We start from the raw sequence: 23,538 nt of genomic DNA, 5'->3' as shown, positions 1-23,538 counted from the left end.
TCAGTCTGTCAGTGGTCAAGCAGTAACAAAAATATAAACAATGGGTAACAACGTACACACTGTAGGAGTATCACTAAACTAGAAAAGTGTTTTAAATCATATGATAAGTCAAACCTGACGCAAAAATCAGTGCAACCTTCAGAGGTCTGCTGGTGTTTTTTATTCAGTCGTATTCATTTGTGCTTCAGTTCAGTTCGGCTCTAAAACATCAATAACGCACCTGTAAAAGGACAGTAGTATTAATCAGACTAAGCCTACGTAACATTTAAACAGCAGAGTCAGAGTTCAGGGGGAATTCCTGGATCAGAAGCTGCCGACAGTAACGATGAGGGAAGAGTGGGACGTCGTCGTTTCATCTCCTGCAGCAGCTGCTCCTTCATGGTGGAAACCTGAGAAGAGGTTCGGGTTTTTACTCATCCTCTCAGGGGTTTTAAAGCTGCATGGAAGAGTTTAACACTTAAGCTATTGCTTTCAAACTGGTTTCAGTGGTTCTCCAGACATAAACTTGAGCAACTTCACGTTGGGACAGCACTCTGTAGCCCTCTGCTGAGTAGAAACTGCATTTAACAGTTTTGTGGTTTGGGTAGGAACACTAGTGGGAGGCAGGGGTGGACTGGGACCAAAACTCGGTCCTAGCATTTTTACGAATCATTGGCCCTCCCCATTGGTAGAGCGGTGGGGGTGGGGGGTGTTGTCGCCTGCAGACTTGTCTCTAGGCCGAATGTGAGATCTAATATGGACTGGGACTGTTAAGTTACAAGCAGGGCCAGACCGCTGCGATCAGGAGCCCTGGCCTTCCAGATCAGCTCATTCTCTATGGGCGGAGATCAGCGGGACATTAGCTACATGCTAACGCGGTAACTACGTCATCGCTCTACCGCGTTTTTCTTGCTGAAAACACCTAGAAAATCTCCGTTAGCTTCAGGTTACCATGTAGCTAATGTACTGCAGATCACCAACTGTGGAGTAGTTTCGGCCCAAGCTGGGCATGCAGCCCACTTGACTAAGCGACCCACCGGGACAGTGCCAGCATGCCAGATAGGCCAGTCCACCCCTGGTGGGAGGTCTCTAATTGCTTAGCTACCTGCATTAGCTATTTACTGTGCTGGTGGCTAATATAAAGGCTAGCAATTAGCTTTTTCAGTTTGCCGACCGTAAACAAAAAGCACAAGAATTAGACTAGAAGAAATTTGCCTCTGTTGTTGTTATCGTGGTGAAGCCTGAAAGTAACAGAGTAATTTCTTTAAATGAAAAGCAAAGGACTAAAACCAGAGAGAACATTAGCGCAGCCTACACTCATTTAGCTGAAGGAGGCTACAAAATCATGAACTGATAGTGACCTAGCTTTGTTGCCATTTGACTTAATAATAATAAAGTTATTAATGATATATTTTTTAATAATATTTTTGTCCAACAGCGTGGAAGTTTTTCCTTTGTGGCATATTTAGTATAAGTTGGCTTGTGTTAGCATGAGCTGCTTGTTAGTGCTAGTTACAGCAGTCAAGGTTGTTTACGTCGGTTGTAATTCCACTTTCAACCAATAGCAGGGGAAAAAAAACAGGAAGCTTAACTCATTCGCTGCCAGCGTTTCTTGTCGTTTTTACTGTTTTTTAAGAGTGACAGCACGTTGCGCGCTAGGATGACGTCGACGCAAAACAACCAAAACAAAGCGGAGACTCACCTCTTACATCAGGAAGAATCTGCGTGTTTCGAGCGTTATCCGTTCTTTCATAATCTGTTGTTGAATTGTGATCGGCAGAAGCTTTTCTGGTTCGCTCCTCACTTTTTTTTTACAGCAGCGGCCCAAAACGATCTCCTAACACATGGATGGTCTGCTTCCTGATCACGTGACATGTGACGTATGCAGATGAAGATCGGCTTCAGAGCTGAGATGTTTGTTCTCACGGCGCGGGGGCTCGTTCTGATCCCCATACAGTCAAAAAAAATGCAAATGACAACTTTGGTCGTCACTGGCAGTGAATGAGTTAAGTGTTCTGCGACCCTGTCTCCCACTCACCTGCTCCTCCAGCCCTTTGACTCTGTGCCGGTGAGCCCTCTCCCTGGTTCCCAATGTTCGCTCCACGTCTCTGAGGCTGTTCCTCAGCCTCTCCGCCTCATGGTGGGCCTCGTCGCGCTGCCGCACCAAACTCTCACACACACCGTGGGACTGCTCCAGCTCAGCCAGCTGGGTCTAGGACCACACACACACACACACACAACAAAGAGGGGAAAACACGTTACTGGATTCTGTAGAAAAGTTCCTAAAACTTCTCCATGACAAGAATACCAAACAGTTCTTCCATGTTAGATTTGACCACATTGATCTTTGCTCCCTGTTTCTCGGACAGATGTTTGACTCGCTGTAAACGATCCATTCAGCTCAAACATTTTCACCCTCCTGCTAAACCTTTGACTAAATAAGGAGAAGCGAAACCAGCCGGAGATAAACCACTGTAATCACAGTTTTCCCAGAATTCCTCAGAAAACCACTGCAGAGTTATTTTACTTGTTTATGGCATTTCTGCGGTCGATCTAACAAACAACATGGTGATTAGAAAACTGAAAACTAACATTTTTGCGAGTGGAAGATGTAAAAACATGTTCTGAGTGTAAATATTTAGGTTTAAAGTATCTTTCCGGAGTTTCAGAAATTACATGAGTTTTCAGATATCCGTAAAAGTGACCATCTCATCATGTGCTGTGCCAAGCACGCCCCCTGCCCCGCAGAGCTCCATCCAATAGGAAACTGAGCGCCGACCAGAACTAACCAGTAGTGTTGGACTACTGCTCACCTGCTTCAAATCTAAGGAATACCTCGGCTGATGCAGAGTTGATGAACTTTTCACGGACAAGTAAATATAAATAAATGAGAACACAGCACGACATGAGAATAAAACTTGTAAAACAACGTGTTTGAGCTGTTCGTCGGCTACAGAAGGACACAAATTAACAAGCAACGTGAAGTCGCCATCTTAAAAAAACTGAAGGAGAAATTATTTGTGTGATTTGCTTGTCAGCCACTAGGTGGGGCCATCGGATAAGTGAAATACTCCGGAAAGAGACTAAAAAGCTGTGACGCCACCAATCAAGTAACTCACTACAGAAAACTATTCTGTTGCAGCTTAAAGGCAGTGATGACATCTGATCGGAACCCAAAAGTTAAACATGTCTGGATTTAACCGCATCTGCGTCTCCTCCTCACCTGCAGCATCAGGACCTGCTGCTGCGCCTCCTGCAGCTCGTGCTCTGCTGTGTTTAAGGAACGGTCCAGACGACTCTTCTCAGCAGACAGACGCATGCTTCCCTCCTCAGACTTCAGCTTCTGACGCTCGACCTAACATCAGGAGTCACTTGTTAGTTATTTCTCATCCCAAATGCATGAATAAAGTTATTTTTTTAAGTCAAGCCTCACCTTATCCAGCGTGTTCCTCAGAGCGTTCTTGTCCTTCTCCAGCCTCACGGCTTGTCTTTCTGCATCTTTTTTTTCCGTCTCCAACATGGCCACGGCTCTCTGCAGACCGCGCAGTCGCTCCTCCACCGCGGCCTTTTCTTTTTGAGCTGCCTGGGCGCCGCGCTGAGCCTCCACCAGACTGACCGAGTGCTGCCGTAGAGCCTGAAGGAGACAGAAGATAAACCGTTTTTTACTCTGTTTTTAACTCCTTGCTCTCTCTGTTACACTGAATGTTCTGTGGACCTCCTGAGTGCTGCTGAGCTCCGACTCCAGTTCTTCTCGCCGCTGCTCGCTTTGGCTCAGCTCGCCCTGCAGGCTCTGCACACGCTCAGTGAGGGTCGACACGTTCCTCTTTCCTTCGGCTAGCGCTGCTCGGGCTTCATCCATTCGTTCCTACATGAAACAATTGTTAGATTTTCGTCTCCAGTGGATTCTCTGTCCTTCCTCCTGACTCACAAACCTGCTGAAGCCTCCTGTCCTGCTCAGATGAACTCAGCGCCTTCTGCAAGGCGAGTAGACGACTCTGTGTGCTGCTGTGAGAAGCCGCCACCTCCTGAAGGGTCTGACTGAGGGACACGGCCTTCTCTTTGAGTGCCGATTCCCCCTCCTGAGCTTTGAGCAGAGCCTGGTTCAGCCTGTCCACCTCCCTCTGCAGCACAGAAACACGAGCTTCGCCCTCTGCGACCTTCGACCAGCAAACCAACCAGACACCCAAAGTGGAAAACCTGAGTTCTGATGGCCACACAAGGCTCACAGTTCCACCTAATTATGTTAAAATGTGAAATATTCTATTTTACCTGTTTCAGTAGAGCGTCGTAGCGCTCCTGGGAGACCCGGCTCTCGGCCTCCCGGTCGCCCAGACTCAGTTTGAGTCTCTGCAGCTCCCCCTCCAGGCTGCGCCTCCCCAGCTCCACCCTGGTGGCCCGAGCCTCAGCTGCCTCCAGCGCCTCCCTCAGGCGCTTCCTCTCTGCCTCCAGACGCATCTCAGCGGCACGACTTTTATTCAACTGATCCTACAGAGAGATGGAGGCAGGACGGAAAGCTGGGCAGCTCGTTTTTGAGACGACGTTCATGCAGAATTAAAGACTCAAAGAGGATGAAAACAGCGGATCTGAGATCACACGTCACTGTCCCAAAAACGCCTGGTTCAAAGTGTTTCTGAGCCTCTGCTGCTGCTGGCATCCAAATTTGACATGGAGATCTGATACGTTACACCACAAGAGGTGCACCATTCAGTGTGTGTCTGTCGTCTGCTGTCATTACAGTCTAAGCTGATGAATGTAGCTCCACTGTTGAGCGCTGCCATATGGTCCCTGCAGCGTGAGCCTTTACACAAACACACGGAGTGTGCACGAGCGTACCTGAGTGTGTTTCTTATCGTTCTCCGAGGTCTGCAGGGATCGTTCCAAGTCCTTTGCCCTGTCTGCCAGAGCTCTCCTCTCCCGTTCTCCTCTCCTCACCGCTTCCTCCTGCTGCTGCAGCAGGATCTGAGTGGTGGTCAGACGCTCGTCCAGCCCACGCCTCCCTGCACAAAGCAGCACCCGTCAATGCCACGAGGTTTCAAGGGCAAATCTTCGTATAAATCTGTGCGTTTGCATTTAGACCTTCTTGGATTTCCTGCATGGTCTTCTGCATCTGAGCGAGGCGACTATGAGACGAGTCTCGCTCCCCTTTCAGCTCCTCCAGCTCCCGCTGCAGCACGCCCAGCTGGCCACGAGCATCATCCTGCGTAACAGAAAAATAAGATCATCAACGAGTAACAAACTCGTATGACGGATAGCTCAGTTCTGTGCAGGTCGGTCACCCTTGCTCTGTGAGCATCCCGCAGCTCCTGGAGGAAGTCTCTGAGGCCGCTTCGTAGAACATCGGCGTCGAGCTCCAGGTGAGGAAGAGGAAGTGGCGTGCTGCCTCGCTCTGGTGAGACTGCTCCGGAGCCTAATGTGTTGTCAAGGGTGCTTCCTCGAAACTCTGTTGGGATCAGATTCAGAGCTGCGTGTTTAAGTTTAATCAGCTGCAGATGAATAAGTGAGAGTTCCCTTAAATTCTCTCTCTCTCTCTCTCTCTCTCTCTCTCTCTCTCTCTCTCTCTCTCTCTCTCTCTCTCTCTCTCTCTCTCTCTCTCTCTCTCTCTCTCTCTCTCTCTCTCTCTCTCTCTCTCTCTCTCTCTCTCTCTCTCTCTCTCTCTCTCTCTCTCTCTCTCTCTCTCTCTCTCTCTCTCTCTCTCTCTCTCTCTCTCTCTCTCTCTCTCTCTCTCTCTCTCTCTCTCTCTCTCTCTCTCTCTCTCTCTCTCTCTCTCTCTCTCTCTCTCTCTCTCTCTCTCTCTCTCTCTCTCTCTCTCTCTCTCTCTCTCTCTCTCTCTCTCTCTCTCTCTCTCTCTCTCTCTCTCTCTCACACACACACACACACACACACACACACACACACACCTTTAGGGGGCGACAGTGAAGACCGAAGTGGAGAGATGCTGTGGTGACGCGATGTGCTGCCAGGTGAGGTGGAGCTCCCTCCTGGACTCCGCCCCCTGCAGCTCCTCCCACTCGCACCGATACCCAGCATTCGCGCCAGCGCTGATTGGAGGCCGCTGAGGCGGAACTCCAGATCCCTCCTGGAGGCCTCGGCTCGGGTCAGCTCCGCTTCAGTGGCGGCCAGCCGACCCTGTGCTTCGCTGAGCTGCAGGCTGGCCTGGGCCGCCACGTCCTGGGTGGCCTGAGCTCGCAGCGACAGGTTCTTGGCTTCATCCTGGAGCTTCTTCTCACAGCCTCGGGCCTCCTGCAGCTGCGCAGTCAGCTCTCTCTCACAGCTCCTCCAGCTCGACTCAGACTCCACCAGACGTTTCTGGGTCATCGAAAGCTTCGGAAAAGGGAAAACCAATGAGTCTCCGGACAGAAACGTTACCCCGTAACACCAGATCTTTCTATTCTCACCTCTTTCTTGAGAGAGTCTCTGGCTGTTTCAGCTTCAGAGAGCTTTTGTTTGAGAGCAAAAACCTCTTTGAGTTTCTCCTCCTCTCTTTGCTCCTCCAGCGACAGACGAGTCTGCAGCTCGGCCACATCCCTCCCCTTCTGCTCCTTCTCTCCATCCAGAACTTTGAGCTGAAACACAGGACCAGAACTGGTACCGCACTCCTGATTCACAGTTTATCTGACACACTGAACACAGTTCTACCTGTCTGCGGAGCTCCTGCAGCTCCCTCCGGGCCTCGAGCCGGGACCTTTCCACCTCCCTCAGACAGCTGCGCAGCTCCGTTGCCTCCCTCTGAGTGGCTGAGAGGTTCTCCTCCAGCACAGCCAGCCTTTGTGCCTTCTCTTCACACTGTCGTCTCACACTAACAACACACGCGTCACAATAACCTCCCCCCCCCAGTGTTGACTTCATCTTGGTTTTCCTTCCACTTACCTAATCCTCTCTGTTTCAGCGTTACGCAGAGTTTCACTCAGCTGAGTATTAGACTGGCTGAGAGCGTCTCTCTCCTGTGTGACGTCTCCGAGGCTTCGACGCAGCTCGGCCCCCTCCCTCCTGTGGGCATCTGTGGAGTCCCGAGTTTGGCTTAGGCGACGTTCAGCTTCCAACAAGTCTCGTCTCAGCTGGTCCCGACTCTCCTCAGCAGCTGAGAGAGCAGCTCTGCACGTCTCCAGCTGGAGGACAGAAACGTCACATTACGCACGATGGTCACGCATCACAGACGCGTTTCTCCCAAACGAACGAGAGAGTTTAGACACTCTGGTGGTTTTGTTTCATTTCTGCAAAACTATCACCTAAAATATCCTAAAAACAGTCAGACATAACCCAAAAATTAATCTATCAGGTTTAACCAAGAAATTAGCATCAGAAAACTTCTGTGGTGAAAAACAAGAAAACAGGTTGTTTTCCCGAGCCGGGGCAAAAACTTCCCAGTAAAGGAAAGATTTTCCCACTTTTATTATTATTTATAATAAGAAATGAAAGCACGGCTCATTTGTGAAACATAAAGACGGCAGTATCATGGTTTGGGACCTGTGCTAAATTATAAATAAAGATAAATATACGTATATAAATAAAAATCAGGGCATTTGTACCAAAAATTAAGAAAAAGAACAAAAGTCTTTGTACCAAATAAATTAAGTTGATGTTTTAGGAGGAGAAGGTTTTACTCAGGCGTAAGGAAGGTAGCACCTAAATCTCAGTAAGGTCTTGTATTTAATCCCTGGAGGAGCATATATGTTTCATCCTAATGGTGTACCAGCGTACAGACTTAAGATTCAATGGTTGGTCAAACTCAGAGCTCAGAAACCGATCCAGGTTCAGAAATGTTGTTATTGGTGACATTTAGCATGCAGATGAGGGAGATCACGTCCAGCTCTTCTGGGGGAATCCCAAGGCGTTCCCTGGCCAGGTGAGAGACGTAGTCCCTCCAACGTGTCCTGGGTCTACCTTTAGGCCTCCTCCCGGTTGGACGTGCCCGGAAAACCTCACCAGGAGGCATCCTGACCAGATGCCCGAGCCACCTCACCTGGCTCCTCTCGATGTGGAGGAGCATTTAGATAAAACAGGGGTACAGGTTTTTGGGAAGACAGACTTGCTGTCAGAATGCAGCTGTGCTGTTGGTCCTCTGAGTTACTTTAGCTCTGCTGTTGTCAGGAACCTCGGAGTCCTTACTGACAGCAGTCTGAACAGGTCAGTGTGGCGGTCCAGTCTGGCTTTGATAATCTGAGCTTACCTAGCAAGGTCAAACCCTATTTACCATCTAGCGGCCTAGAAAAGGTGATCCATGCTCTGATTACCTCTCGCCTGGGCTGGACAACTCTCTGCTGCGGCGCCTGCAGCTGGTGCAAAATGCTGCTGCCCGTCTGCTTACGGGTATTAAGCGCCGTGAGCACAGCGCCCCTGTTCTGTCCTCCCTGCGCTGGTTGCCTGTTCATTTTAGGATTGATTTTAAGATTTTATTTTTAGTTTTTAAATGTTTAAATGGCCAGGCGCCTCCTTAGCTATCTGAATAAGCAGTTCCCACAAGACGTTTGGAGCCTGAGCTCCAGCTCCTTTCAGAGGTTCCTAGGACTTGTGACCTGAGGGGACAGGACCGTCTCTGCCTATAAGGAGAGCCGAGTCTCTGAATGAGTTTAAGTCTCTTTTAAAAACTCACCTTTTTAACTTGGCTTTTAATCTCGGTTGAGCAGAAACGCATCCTGTTGGTTTGTTATTGCTGTCAGTACTTACGTTTCTTTCATGTGGTCATTTTTACCCGGTCCTGTCTTTTGCTTGTGTTACCGTGGTTACTGTGTTTTATTTGTTATGTTTTTAACACACTGTGGCCACGTCTGTGTTGAGTTTACCATCGGTAACAAACGACACATGTCGGTCAGTCTCTAAGGAGAACATGCTAACTCGGCAAAGATTCAAGATTCGAACCGGTGACCTTTACGCTGTGACCTGTGACCTTTACGCCAGCATGCAGCCAACTAACGTCGTCTTAGTAAAAGTAAAATTGACTTTAACAAGACGTTGCGTCCACTTGTTTCACGTCTAAATGCGTGACTACAGCTGATTGTCATCTCTAGGATGGGATCACCTACCTCGTTGAGAGCAGCGTCAGTCCGTGTTCGAAGGTCAGCGCAGGTTTCCCGTAGGCTCTGGAGCTCCCGTTCATGAGCAGGAGCTGCATCGTCCAGCTGCGACTGAAGCTCCAGCAGCTCACTGGTCAGAGCTCCGACTCGGATCTAAAACCGAACACAGACTCCGTTTAGGTCGTCGTCTCCGAGCCTCGAGCTGCGAAACGCAGCAAGAAGAAGAGAAAATCAGAGAGGAAGTAAAGACGTTCACCTGTTCCTGCTCTTTGTGATGAGCCGCCTCTCTGCCCATCCTCTCAGCCTCCAGAGACGCAGCCGTCAGCTCGGCCTGCAGAGCGGTCACCCGCTCAGACAGAACCGTCTTCTCTGCCTCCTTCAGAGAAAGAGCCTACGAAGAAGAGCCTCAACTAAGACTTCATGGTGTCAGGATTTGACTCTCAGACCCCGTGATACGGATCCCACCTGCTGTTTCTCGGTCTCGGCCTGCAGCAAACGCTGATCCCGGTCGTGATGCAGCGTCCTCAGCTCCTCCTGCAGACCCTCTCGTTCTCTCTTGGCTCTGTGGAGCTGATCCTCCATCTCCTGGCTGAACCTCTTCAGAGCAGCCTCGTGCTCCACCTGCATGCTGCGACGCACGACTTCCTGTGTAGAAATCAGCAACAGTTTACACATGAAGCCAGATCTGTAGGTGGTGGTGAACAGTCTCACCTTCTCCGACAGCAGTCTCTCCACCTCCTCCTGGTGCTCGGACACGGCCTTCCGTAACGCCTGCTGGGCCTCCAGCTGAGCAGCCTTGAGGGTCTGACCCAGGATCTGTTTGTCTCGCTCGGCCTGAGCGGCAGCATTCTCACCGTCCGTTCGTTCTCGCTTCAACTCAGCTGGACGTCCAGAGGAAAAAACCAACAGTTGTCCTTCTGTGGAGTCACAGACTTCATGTTGTGCTCGACCAGCTGGAGATGGGATCTCTGCTCACCTGCAGCCGCCTCACAGCGGACCCGGAGGTTTTGGTTTTCCGTCTCCAGCTGCTCTCTGTGGGACTCCGCCTGAGCGAGCTGCTGCTGGACGTCAAACAGACCCGTCTCCAGGGACTCTCGCTCCGACCTAAAGGTCAGAATGATAAAACGAGTGAAAGCCAAACCAAGTCGGACATTAGATAAAAAAAATACATCAAAGCCAGAATCTAAAAAGATCAAAAATTTGATTTAGTAACTTGACTCGTTTTAACTTGTCACTTCCAGAAAACAACTAGAAACCAGTCAAAGTTTCAGTTCAACAAAGATATTAGAAATGATTTTATTTTTGGTTTCTACTGGATCAAAATGAAATAAGCAGGTTGGAGCAGCTTCAAGCTGAACCAGCATGGCTCTAAAACCTCTGATCTACAGACACGCTCACATTACTGTGTTGTTATTGCGGTCACACTGGGACGTTGTTTTTTATTATTGTCTGTGAAGGTTCTCAGTCATCCAGGTCATTGCAGTCTAAGGAGCTTTGAAAGAAAAGCGTCTGGACTTCTTGCTTGAAGACGTTTCACCTCTCATCCGAGAGGCTTCTTCAGTTCTAAGGTCAAATGGTGGAGAGTCCCAGATTTAAACCCAGTGGGAGTTTCCCCCCGAAGAGGGAACAAAAGACCCCCTGATGATCTTCTACATAAACACATGAGCCAAGGTGTGAGGGTGGGTGTGGGTCCTATTCAGCCAGAGTTTCGGGTGGGCTCATTGTGAAGCCTGGCCCCACCCTATCATGTGAATTCCTGAGGTCAGATGGCCCACAATATGCGTGGGCGTTGAGGCATCTGGGAAGGGATCTCAAAACTGGATTATAGATGGCAGAAAGTTGGTGTTGTAAACCACCGCCTCTGTTTTTTATTATTCTAAACTGATAGATGTCTACAGCCTACACTGACAGGTAACCAAGGCAACGTGTACATGGCACACACCTGACGGCAGCCAGCTCCTCCGACAGCAGCGTGTTTTCTCTCTCCGACGCCGTCAGCTGAACCACCAGAGCTGCTTTGTCCCGGGACAGTTCTGCCCGACTGCGCCCGGCCTCCTCCAGGGCCGCCTCGCTCCTCTGACCCTCCGCCCGAGCCAGACTGAGCTCTGAGTCCAGAGACGACACCTCACCACAGAGCTGAGGATAAACGAAAAAAAAAAGTACCTGAAGATACTAATGAACTCTTTTAGGATTGGAACGTGTCCATGGGAGGTCAGAGAGACGCCTCCACTGGAGGAGGATCTCTACCTGGGTGACTCTCTCCTGCAGCTGGAGTCTCTCAGCCCTGAGGCTCTGCAGCTCCGCCTCCAGCCCCATCCGGCTCAGCTCGGCATCCTGCAGAGACTGCTGCAGCGTGATGCGAGCAGATTCCAGCTCCAGCCGGTCCTGCTCCAGCCGAACCAGCTCGTCCCTGATGGTCAGCTTCTCCTGCTCCGCTTCGCGTTTCTGAGCCTGCAGGGTGGACTTCTCCTCCTCGAGCTGCGAGTCCGAGGGAACGAAGATCGTTTTTAAAAATATCGTGTTTTTATTTGCTCTAGAAAACTTTCAATCTAAAAGTTTGCGTTCAGTTTCAACCGAACGCAAAAATTAGGCTAGATTCAAACAAACTAAAAGTTCTTAATGCAGATGGATAAAAACCCTTCAGTAAACAGGACGCTATCTGAACGTCCTGCAGCCATCTCACCTGGAGGATGTAGGTGTTGAGCTTTGATTTGTCCTGAGCCATGACCTCGTTCATACCTGCCATCTTTGTCAGAGAGTCTCTGAGAGCTGCGTCCTCAGACTGCAGCTTGCTGAGCTGCAGGGACAGGTCCCGGTTGCTGCTTTCAGCCTGGACGGAGACACAGGAGTCAGACGCAGAACACCCAGAGCTTAAATAAGAACAAGTGCAGTGTTCTTCTCACCCGGGTTAGTGCTTCGCACAGCTGGGCCTTCTCCTTCTCCAGCAGATACCTCTCCACCTCCCCCTTCTGGTGAGTCTCCCTCACTGCAGACAGCTCTCCACGCTGAGCCGAGGCTCGACTCTCACTCTGGTCCCACTGCTTCTGTCTGAATCAGGAAATGTATATCAGGAAACGAGGCATAGGTTTTCCTTTAAATCTACATGGATGCAAAGCTTTTAAACCATCTCTTTCCATTTGCTCCCAAGCATCGGGACTTACTTTTGTTCAACTGGATCTTCAGAGATTTGAATCGTTTTGGCTGCTTTCACATCTGATAAAGTTCGGTTTATCATCACTGGATGACTCGAGATGATTACACTGATCTGATTTGCTCATATATGCAGGAGGTGTTGGTATTTGAGCAGGAAGACTTGGACAACCTGCTGACTGCACCGACCCGTGTGGATTAGCGTCTGCATCACACTGATTAAATCATTATCAATCAGCCTTCTTACATCCTCTGAGCCTCAGCCTTTGCCCGGTCTCTCTCCTGAGCTGCAGCCTCCTTCTCCTCCCTCTCGTGTTCTCGCTCGCGCTGCGCAGACGCCACCGTGAGCTGAAGCCTTTCCAACTCCATCTGCAGGATCTGGTTGCTGCTCTCTGCTGCCTGAGCATTTCTCTCCAGGTTTACCTTCTCGCTGCATGCAGGGAATACACTCTAGAGTTAGGATTAAAAACACCCGCGGGGTGGAGTGATAAGGAGCAGATCGTGACCTGGTCAGTGCATCCCTCTCCTGCTTCAGACGCTCCTTCTCTCTCTGCACGACCTCCCGTTCTCTCTGAGCTGCGTCCTTTTCTCGCTGCAGCGTCAGGTTTCGCTGCTCTGCGTCTCTTTTAGCCACGTCGGACTCTGAAAGCTGCTTTCGTAACTGCTGCACAGAGGACTGAGCAGAGAGGAGACGACCTCGAACATCCTGGAAACCAGAATTCAACGGGATGATGATGATGATGTTTTATGCAAACATTTAGATTTAAAAATGTGTTATTGGTTTGATCTCTTTCTGATTCAGACTTATTGTGATTTAAATGCTTACTGTCTAAAAAAAAGGTACAAAATTTAAGAATTTATCACCAACTTCTGACAAAACATCTATCGCAAAGTCGAAAAGGCATTTCTGTTGCTGCACCTCACACCAGAAACACAAACTCACGGGTAACATCTAGGCTATAAATATGCGCGTGCCTTCTAAAGCGACCCGTCACCTGCAGCTGCAGCGTTCTGTTTGAGACGAGCGAGCGGAGAGCGGACAGTGCTGCGTCAGGGACAAGAGGCAACTTGGAGGACTGATGCGGCGATGTCGGTCTCCGTGGAGACAACGAGCAGCGAGGGGAGGAGTCGCAGATCAGAGCCAGCAGCGGAGCCACAGAGTCGTCCTGATCGGCTTCTGAGGACGAATCTCCCTCTGACAGGACCGTCTGGGAACCAGACACACGTAAAGATCCCAGTGACGCTCCCAGCTGCGTGTGGGAAGTGTTTCATACCTGTGCGATGTCCCGCAGCGTGTCCAACAGAGACTCGGAGAGAGTTTTCATCAGCTGTAAGTCGGTCTCATCACTGCTGCTCTGCTCCTGAAGGAGAGGAAACGGATGAAGGAGGCACAGAAGCATCAGAAGGAAACGGCTGCCGCCATCAGAACCGCGCCCTCACCTCCAGCCTCCTCCTCAGAGACATCGTTTCATTTTCTTTCTCCAAAATCTGGATCTTTATCCTCTCACACTCTCGCACCGCATCCGACAACCTGGCAGAGCGACAAAAAAAAATATATATACTATTTTTTTTACAATAAATGTTAGTAAATTGTTTATGCAGCAATTAGGATTAATTACTAAAAGCTACAGGGAGCAAAAGGACAATGGGTGAAAAAGTACCTCTAAAACATTTTTCTAAGGGTTTTCATCAAAGCTAAATTATGTTCATTAATAACTATATTCCATTTAAACTAAAATAAAACTGATTTAATTCTTTAAGATTAAAATCTAAGTGGAGGAGGACATTTGATCTTTGTTTAGAGAACGTGTGACTGAATCCTTTCAGACAACGGCTTTTAAAAACACGTTTTTTACATATTGGTGGTTTTTCTAGATTTTTTTAAACTTCCTAAAAGTTTCATAAATCAAAAGGATAATCAGGAAGTGAGAATCAGAGCAGTGGGCATTTTAGATTTCATGCAAGTTATTCAGAACGCCAAAAGAAGCCTGAAAATTAGACCACAAGTGCTTTCTCTAACCCGTTACTAACTAGTTAATGTGTCTAATTACGAGTTCTGTTTCTAGAGGTGTGTAACGCTCAAGCTGTCAGAGACCAGCCCACCCATCCAGAAACACTTTAAACTCCTCCTCCTCTCCGTCCCTCTGACCTGGCGCTCAGCTCACTCTTCTCTGTGTCCGATCTGCTCTGGAAGTTCATCATCTCCACCACCTGGTCTCGGAGTTGCTGCTCCAGCTGGACCCTCAGAGTCTTCTCCCGCTCCAGGGCCAGAGCAGCTCCTCCCATCCGACCGTCCAGAGAGGCGCACAGACTGGTGAGGGACACCTGAGCCGAGTGGGACGTCCGAGCCAGCTCATTACGCATGTCCGACAGGTCCCTTCGGACACACGCAGACAGGAGTCAACCATCAGATCAGGAGGAGCAGACTTGGGTTTCAGTTCGTCGTGCTGTTTTGGTCGTTTACCTTTCAGTGGAGCTCTTCAGCTCACAGACGTGCCTCCTGAACCCGACCACCTGCCTCCACAGCACCAGGAGTCGACTGTGCTCGCTGCTGAAGTAGCTGTGGAAGGACTGGTTATGGAGAAAAACATTCATTCTTATTTGTTTATTTAGAAGGGAGCCAGAAAAGTCTCCCCTCCCTCACACCTCCTCCTCTCTCCTCCAGTCCGACTCCTTTTGTTCCAGCTCCTCTCTGGCTTTCGTCCAATCAGCGGTGAGTCTGCGGATGTCCTGGCTGAGAGCCTCGTTGGCTAAGCCGGCCTGCTCCAACTGCTCCCGGATCATGGCGTTCACAGCAGACAAGCTGCTGCTCCTGAACGACATCGTCACATCCACGGAAAAACCGGTTTAGAACACAAACGTTAATCCTCTACTCGCGTCTCACGCCAGTTATGAGTGTAACCGTCATAAAAGAATCCTGCAGGAATCCTCTAAACTATTACAGCCAGGGTGTAAACGTGCATTGTGGGTAATGTATTCAGTAGAGAATGTTTAACTAGACGATGTGAGAGATTTGCCTAAAATGCACACTTGGCAATTTTGCTTGCTTCTAGCACCCCCTAGTGTCCGTTATTAATTATCTGCTGTCCGAGCAAAAGTGAAACTCCTCTCCTCGCTGTTTATTCTTCTTTTTAACACCTTAATCTAACAGCTGAGACGTCTCCTCAGCCTTCATTAGTGTCTACAGGAGCGATTCGTCACTACATTAAACAAATCAGCTGTGTTCATGATCTAAAACATGCAGGAAACATGCTAGAAGCAGACTGCGGCACCAGGTATGTCAGCTCAATGTCTGCAGTTTACCGACCAGCACTCTGAAGTTGCAAATGCAGTATTCTGGCCACAAAGGGCTGCAGGGGTCTGACTGACAAATCATGAACTCTATAAAGGTTCGTTTTAGCGCATACTGGCTCAAGAATATGACTTAAAATATGAAAAAGTATGCCTTCAACATTTCTGTTTCTTGTGGACCAGTCAGTGAATATTAAAGACATTTGAAGTTAAATGATAAATGATATTTTTTAGTGAACCAGAATAAAAACTTTAATCGATACAGTCTCACGTACACTGATCTGAGAGCAGTAGCTAAAGCAGGCTGGACCAAAGAGCGGCCTAGGGGCCATGTGCAGCCCTCTGACCCCCCCGCCCCCTTCCCTTCAGCAGGCTGTTGATGTACATCCAATAAAAATGTACAATAGAATTTTCACCATAAGAAATTTTTTGCACTTGTTAAATACAAAATCTTCATATTTTTTGTGGTCTCTGAGGATTTTAGCCCTTGTATTGAATCGTTTGGACTCCTCTGAGCTAAAGTGTCTCTAATTAGGCTCCCGACGATCAGGAGTTTGGGTCCAGCCCTCCCATCACAGTCACCTCTGCTGTTCCTCCTCCAGACGGATCAGAGCCTCCTCCAGGGTGCTGCCTGCTCCGTCCTGAACATGGCCGTTTGAGGTTTCGCTGCAGCCCTAAAAAGAAAACTTCATTTATACTGTTTGGCTCAAATATGACAGAAATGTGCTAAGATGAAGGCAACCTACAGTCACGCTGCGCTTCTCCAACTCTGCAGATTTCTCCTGTAACACCTGCTCCAGATCTCCACATTTCTTCTTGTACTGAAGCACCTGAAGCAACAGGATGTTTATCAGCAGCGCGCTCACCTCACTAGGACTACAGCAGCGTGTGAATGACCTCTGCGTACCTTAGCCTGCAGCTTCTGAACGAGCTGCGCCTGCCTCTGCTGCCCCTCCTGGTAGGCAGCGAGTTTACGTTTGTAGGCGGCTTGCTCCTCGTCCAGCCGTCTACGCAGATCCACGTTCTGCTGAGCGAGGCTGCGGGTCTCGGCTGAATCCTGGTCACCCTCTCCCGTCTCAAAGCGCAGCACCTGCTCCAGCTGCAGTTACAATTAAGACGAGAGGCGGGGGGTTAAAGCCAGTGGCGTGTCCAGATCTTTTAAAATGGGGTGGCCCGGGTGAGGCAAAACTTTGTGCATGGGTGGCACCAATGGTTATGCTATTTTTGGTTTACCTCCAAGCCTTTTTAGGACAATGAAAAGCCTATTTAAAGGTAAATTAGTGTGGTGTCGCCTGGGGTGGCCGATCAGATTCCAAGGGTGGCATGTGCTACCCCAGGCCGCTCCCTGGACACGCCCCTGGTTAAAGCTACTTTGTACACACAGACTTCAGGTGCTGTCAAGAAACTTGCAGGATTTGGAATCTTCAAATGTTATTTTCGTGACACGCAAACGTCTGCCCTCTGATTGGCTAACAGCAACGAGACTCTTCAGCTGCCTTTGCTTGCTCTTCTGTTTTGGGTAAAAAATTCAATATTTATGTTTTATCTCCAAGAATAACACAAGCCTGAAGGAGTTCTGCTGTGTGGCAGAGTTGCTAATGCTAACTGTTAGCTTCCACTAGCAAAGACACGCTCTGCTCTCTCCTGGATGCCCAACAACAACTATTGTTAATTTTGTAGGGTTAATTATTAATTAGACTTTATTTAACTATGGTAAATTAGTGTGCATGATGTCAATACAAAAAGCTTCTGGAAGGTCTTAGGAGCTCAGAGCACAGCAGTCGTTGACCGTGACTACACGGAATGAGGCTGTCCTCCTATACAGACAGAAAGAGCCCTTTTATTTTGTATTTTGGACATTTTTTGATTCAGGAACTACTTAAAACTTTAATAAAAGCCTTGCGTCATTGACTTAAGCTCATAAAACTGTCAAAAAACTAAAGTCACGGTGAAACTGCAATTGCACAGACCTTTACATCAGATTCACAGCAGGGCATACGGACCAATGAACTACTTCAACCTTCTACTTCCTTAAAATAGTGAAGTTCTTATCAAATGACGGATATTACAAAGAATACGGAAAGCCAACCCACAGACTGCTTAATATGAGAGAAATTGCTTTTAGAGTTCAGATGTTTGAACGCTCGTCTTGCTAGTGTTCAACCCTAAAAAGGAGTCACGGATACCAACACCCACCCACCACATCCCTCCTCTCAGTCATGAAGCCCCTGTTTACGGTCACCCATGGCAACAGAAGCCATGGCAACATTCCACTTCAGTTCATTCCAGCCCCCGTCACCTGGGAGACTCGCATATCTCAGACAAAGAGAGAAAACAAAGAAGTAACAAAAAAGAGAAGGAGAGAGTTCCCCAACACCTCCTTCGTGGAACACCTGAGGAGGTTTATTATAACGCTGCTCTGACTGTTTCATCGTGAGAGGCAGCTGACTGTCCTCACCCTCTCGCTGATCGCCCCATACTTGATGGCGAGCTCATCTCGGTCTGCTCGGCTGTGAGCCAGCAGGTCCTCCAGCCGGCCCAGCTCCCCCTGCAGAACCCGGTTCTCTTCCTGGAGGGACATGACCGAGGCGGACATGGCTCCTGCTGCTCAGATGAGACAAAGCACACAAATCAAATAAGGACAGGAGGACATTTCCAGAAAACAAACTCGACACTCACCGCCGTCCGTGAGGTTCTTCGTGACGATCTCACGCACTCGTGCTGGCAGACAGGTGGGGGGGGCATCAGGTGAAGGTCCTCGGACCGTCAGCCTCTTCTCCTCAGACAGGACACTCTCTTCCAAACGCTGATGAACAGAACACACACACACACATAAGGGAATTAAACGTGTTGTGTTTTTCACCACAGCCACAAGTGGCGTCCCAGCAGGAACTCTAAAATGCAGCCTAATGAAAACACACGCAGGAACATGCACAGTGCAAACAAGCATCCTCACACCACCGTGTCAGCACGTTAGGAGACGGACCAGGTGAGGCGAAGCAGCCGCAGAGACACTCTCACCTGGATCACGGACTCCAGCTTGTTGGAGTCGCCGTCAGAGTTTTCTGCAGCGCTCATCGTGGAGGAGCTATTTTTAAAACCCTCCAGGAAAATAGGATTAACTCAGAGGAAATCATCACAAACTAAATGATTTCATAGAAATGTTGTCTTTTCATTTCCAGAAGGTTCTAAAAAAAGTAAAAACAGTCGACACTTTGATTTTGTTATTTGCTGCTTCAAAAGGAAGGTATAGTTGCAGAGCTGAGTGAGTTGTCCGGTCTCGTCCTCCTGGACTCTCAGACTGAGATTGGGGACGGCAGGATTAGCAGGTTTTAAAGTGCACACCCCTTCCTCCTCCTCTTCCTCCTCCTCCTCCTCCTCCTCCTCCTCCTCTACACAATCACTGATCCCAACAAAACCCTCCACAGACTCCTGCTGCTCAACAACAAGACACCAACGAGAAAAGCGGGCTTTTAAACAGGACCTGAGTCAGCGTTGTTCCTAAATGGCATCACATCCTCACTAACTCATCGTAGAGCTCACACCAGTAAAACCTCTAAAAGAGAGAATAATGAAAACGGCGTCTGACACTAAAACGGCACTTTATCTGGTTGTTTGTATTTATTTATAACGTTCCTGCAGGTCTGCTGTGTTTGAGCTCCGTCATGAATACAGACACTGATGAAAAATAATTTATTCATTATTAAATGTCAACCAACACGAATGTTTCTGTGGTTGATACCGATCACCAGAAATCAGGTTGAGAGATGTTTTTTTGTCCAGTAAATTATCTTTTGTTTAAAATAAAAAGAACATAATTAAGAAACATAAACATATATTTAATAACACTTAGAAGAATTTGGACACTTATTATTTCACAGTTGTTTTTTTCTTTTCATGTCGTGTAATTATTATTTCTCCTAGGACCAAAACCAAAAATAACATTTTAAAAGGGATTAAGCTGTTGTGGCTTGCTTTAAGCACCCCCTCGTCTGTTTCCTTCATCTTTTAAACACCTTAATCCAACAACTGAGACGTCTCCCAGCCTTCATTAGGGTCTACAGGAGAGATTCATCACTAAATTAAACAAATCAGCTGTGTTCATGATCTAAAACGTGCAGAAAATCAGCTGGAAGCAGATTGCAGCACCAGGTTTGCCAGCTCCATTTTTTTCTAAGTCTCAACAGATCAGACCGGCACTCTGAAGTTGCAAGTGGAATATTCTGTCGACAGGGGGCGATAGGGACTGGGTGGCCTTTCATCAACCCTTTAAAGGGTCATTTTAGCTCATACTGGCTCAGGAAAAGGGTTTAAAATATGAAAAAGTTGCATGGTGTCTCTTTAAATAACCCAAAGACATCAATTAAAACACACACACACAACAGGGCTTCAATGAACTGAACTTAACAGCCACTGCTTCATCATCTTTGTCATGTTCTCCTCTGACATAAATAAGATTTTTCTTTAAATGTAATAAATGGAACTTTCAGAATCAAATACGTAAAATCAGATCATCAGATAGAAAACTAATATATTTAGGTTAGTGGTTCACTTGTGATTTTCTCTGTGGGTTTCCTAACGCTAGTGTTTAATTATTGTATTTGTGTCTAGTTTTAATCCTGTTTCAATAACCCACAACCTGATGATCAACTTTTTTTACTTTTTATTTGAAATGCTTCCTAAAGCTTCAAATGATCAAACAGGAAATAATAGTTTTCATCAAAAATATTGAGTTTTTTTTTTACAAAACAATTCTTCAACTACTGCACAATTATTCAAAGCAAAATAAATAAATAAACAAACAAACAAACGTAGTCAATGTGCATGGTTAAGTAATTTAATTAAAAGACTAATAAGTAGCTATATAGAGGACTGATCCTACGGTGTCCGTCTGGTGACATTGAGGGAAAAAAAAAAACTTGTGACCACGGATCATTTTTTTTCCTCAATGTCACCAGAGGGGCACCGTATAATCTACCAAAACTGACGAAACGTTTTATTTTTTTCCACTTATTTTATTTTAGTTCTTAAAGGGGCATTATGGAAGTGTGACAGCCAAAACATGTATAGAAATAATAAATGTCTTCTTCATACATTCTCCTGCAATGCCCTGGTCCTGTAGAATGAGCCCTGGCATTTTTACTGTGATTGCCTGTTTTTCTGTAAAATCACAGAAAAAGAGAGATGCTCGGGTCGAGCAGGCTGCTTCATGCGCGTTCATGCTCAGGCATAGCCCGTAGCATTTGCTATCAGTAGCTTTAGCAGCAGAGAGAGAGGTAGTGCCAACTCAGCGACGTTGTCGCTGTTCCTAACGCCTAGTGATGAAGCTAGCTACATTTCTGAGGACCCTTAGCTACTTTCTGTAGAACTTTCTTCTAGATATTTCCTGCAAATTAGCAACAAAATAGCCATTTTCGCTCCAAACCGTTCTTTGGTTTGATGTTGTTTCAGCTGTCATCAAGGATATAAAAGTTACAGATGATATGAATGTTACTAGAGTGTAGCTCGCCTTTTAAGATGTCTGTCTCCCGTGCAGAAGACCTGGGTTTGATTCTGGATGTGAACTCAGTTTATTTAGAGTTTCTTTTTTACATTAATGGTATATTTGTTTACAGTAAGATGCCCCAATTTTTTATTTGAGACTTGCCAAAAGACATTGAATTCACAGATAAAAAAGATGTGGGTTCAACTTTCATTTTGGAACAATTTTTCAAGCAAGGGAAGGGAATGATCTGAGCATGCAGGAGGACTGACCCATCTTAAACCTTTGTCGGCTGTGCTGAAGAGAAAGGTACAGAACCAAATTATTTAATTAATTAGCTGCGCGTTCCCCTGTCCTCTGTCCTCCAGGCCACACACACACACACACACGGAACTGTCTCAGCTGTTATTTTCGTTAAGGAGTGTGCACGTACAGCATGCGCGCCTCGTGTACGAGCCTACTATTGAAGCTGCCGTTACGCTTTTGGCCTGAGGGGACAATCGCGAGCATAGAAATTCAAAAGTCCGAAAAGTCCCTTTAACTGATTGATTTTGGCAGGTTAAGTTCTTCCTTCATTTATTTTTAATAGGGCTGGACAATAATTCAATAACAATATATATTGAGCATAAACGCATGGCGCGATAAAAAAATGGTTCGATAAAAACTTCAATAAAAAGTTACCTTTCTTTTTTCTATTATGGCCTATCAGGTAGCTCAATTCTAGAGTCAATACTTCCTCTCAACACAGATCCAGGCACTCTCACCAAGCCCTATCTCAACCCAAAACAGACATGTAGCGGGCAGCAAAAGACCCAGGACACGCTGGAGAGATGTCTTTTGACTTGGCCAGGGAACGCCTTGGGGTTCTCCCAGAGCTGGCCCAAGTGGCTGGGGACAAAGCAGGACAGAGGAGAGGGAAGTCTGGGCCTGGGAGGCTGCTGCCCCCCCACCAAACTCCAGATAAGCAGAAGAGAATGGATGAATGGACATTTATATTTATATTGTCAATAATTATTGATATCGATCAATTAGATTTTTTTTACCAATATGCATTTTTTCTATATCGTCCAGCCTAGTTTTTAACTAGAAGTGCAGTGTGAGTTGCATCAGCAGCGCCCTCTGCTGGACGATTGCAGAATTGCATTTTAGACGATCTTCTGACGAAATTTACGTTTATTTTTCCTCACATTTGCTCAGAACAGATCATCTGAACTTTTTCTCCTCTAGCTTGAGGACTTTTACAGTTTCCTGAGCACCACCAGCTCAACAGCAACGAGCTGCTTCCTCTTTAATCTGTGTCGTTAAACAGAAGCTCGTTTATCACAAACATCCTCAAAGGCAGCAAACACGCGAGTTTTTAAAAGGTGAGCGGAGTTTGGAGAGGTTATAGAGGCTGTATAAATCTCTGCAGCATCCAGAAATAATCCACTCTTCACCAATCAGACTCCGTGTGTCTTAAAACACTTCAGCTGTAAACGGGTTTTGGATGTAAACATAAACATGCGCCAAGCATCTTTGTTTCTACTGCAGCAAATGGCTGAAAGTCACGTCTCACCTCCTTTTATCGCTCTGCTGAGGCTTCATCTGCCCTCTGGGAGGCTTTCTAGTCCAGTAAGAGAAGGAAAGCCTTCAGCTGCAGTTGGACGGCCTGCCACCATGTCGCCTTCTTCGCAAGGCTTCTACATGCCGCGTGTTCCGGGGAGGGACTTCCAGTTCCCGCAGATCTGCTGTCATCATCCACAAACCCATCCCAGCCGTCTTCATACAACTTTATCAACTGTAAATTATCATCATATCAGTGTGTTCAGCTGTCTAAAATCTTTCATTTCTATCTGGTTAGATGATAAAACTCACTCAGATGATCCTTTTAGACATTTATTTATATTAGTGTCTCGTGGTCTGTTCAGGTAGGATTTCCTTTTATTTTTATCCTATGAGAAAGCCAAATCTGTTCATGACATTTGTCAATTTAAACAATAAGGGTTAACAAGCAATAAGGTTCAACTATTGGATTTTTTATGTGAAAAGATTTGAAGCCAAACTATTATTTTTCATTAAAGGTGAGGCTAATCAGTGCAAAATTATCAAAATAATTTCAGACAAATGAAACCATCCCTCTCCAGCTCCTCCTGGGGGGGGGGGGGGGGGGGGGGGGGGGGGGGGGTCCAAATGTGCTCCCAGAGCAGCAAACCTCCAGGAAGGAGCATCCTGAACACCTTCAGCTGGTTTGTTTTGATGTGGAGGAGCAGCAGCTCTACTCTGAGCTTCCCACATCATTTCCTTTATCATTTATTTATGTATAAATTACCACCTTAACATAAAACCAGTGTAGTAATAAAAACGACATATTGAATAAAAATCAGTAAAAATAAAAATTGACAAATAAACGCGATTAAAAACTGTGCGATAGAAATTATAAAAATGTAAAAGCCAGTTTCAATGTTGGGGGAAAGCCAGCCGATAAAAGTGGGTGTTAAGATGTGACTGAAAGTCCTGAAGAGAAGGTGCTTGCTTCACTGTCAGGGGGGACCTCGTTCCACAGTGTAGGGCCATTACTGAGAAGGCCATGTCTCCCCTTGATCTCAGTTTGGAGCTGGGAGCCTCCAGCAGCTCCTGCTCAGCAGA

The 23,538-nt window shown here is 47.2% G+C and overlaps 1 protein-coding gene across 3 annotated transcripts; it reads right to left on the bottom strand.

Annotated features, from left to right (window-relative positions):
• Nucleotides 1–137: 137 nt before the first annotated feature.
• On the bottom strand, nt 138–22,606 carry LOC107385784 (rootletin). 3 transcript variants are annotated; one of them, XM_015959890.3, is made up of 37 exons: nt 22,469–22,606; nt 18,111–18,237; nt 17,890–18,035; nt 16,339–16,530; nt 16,178–16,261; nt 16,014–16,105; nt 14,787–14,952; nt 14,605–14,711; nt 14,290–14,517; nt 13,581–13,671; nt 13,415–13,501; nt 13,136–13,348; nt 12,647–12,846; nt 12,388–12,570; nt 11,894–12,038; nt 11,674–11,820; nt 11,238–11,468; nt 10,933–11,126; nt 9,967–10,094; nt 9,702–9,871; nt 9,456–9,635; nt 9,247–9,381; nt 9,000–9,143; nt 6,847–7,085; nt 6,616–6,775; nt 6,375–6,542; nt 5,877–6,300; nt 5,256–5,419; nt 5,056–5,176; nt 4,813–4,976; nt 4,249–4,464; nt 3,912–4,136; nt 3,695–3,844; nt 3,413–3,613; nt 3,203–3,334; nt 2,018–2,191; nt 138–389 (listed from the first exon to the last, which is right to left on the bottom strand). In XM_015959890.3, exons 3-37 carry the CDS (start codon nt 18,025–18,027, stop codon nt 279–281), a joined length of 5,904 nt encoding a protein of 1,967 aa, XP_015815376.3. In that variant the 5' UTR covers nt 18,028–18,035; nt 18,111–18,237; nt 22,469–22,606; the 3' UTR covers nt 138–278. The 3 variants fall into 3 exon arrangements, with proteins under 3 accessions (XP_015815376.3, XP_015815375.3, XP_054604898.2); XM_015959889.3 differs by lacking the exon at nt 22,469–22,606 and adding an exon at nt 18,453–18,637; XM_054748923.2 differs by lacking the exon at nt 22,469–22,606 and adding an exon at nt 18,453–18,637 and having other exon boundaries at nt 3,912–4,100.
• Nucleotides 22,607–23,538: the final 932 nt, after the last annotated feature.

This window comes from Nothobranchius furzeri, chromosome 3, assembly GCF_043380555.1.
Source record: "Nothobranchius furzeri strain GRZ-AD chromosome 3, NfurGRZ-RIMD1, whole genome shotgun sequence".
Classification (NCBI taxonomy): Eukaryota; Metazoa; Chordata; class Actinopteri; order Cyprinodontiformes; family Nothobranchiidae; genus Nothobranchius; species Nothobranchius furzeri.
The sequence above is the reverse complement of the archived record's forward strand: the minus strand, read 5'-3'. Positions and strand labels throughout refer to the sequence as shown.

Coding starts and splice junctions, on each gene's coding strand:
- LOC107385784 (XM_015959889.3), bottom strand. CDS start 18,509: ATGAGCGCTGCAGAAAACTCTGACGGCGACTCCAACAAGCTGGAGTCC. Junction 9,636..9,701: donor AGAGACTGCTGTCGGAGAAG/GTGAGACTGTTC, acceptor ATTTCTACACAG/GAAGTCGTGCGTCGCAGCAT. Junction 2,192..3,202: donor AGCAGGTCCTGATGCTGCAG/GTGAGGAGGAGA, acceptor GTGTGGTCCTAG/ACCCAGCTGGCTGAGCTGGA.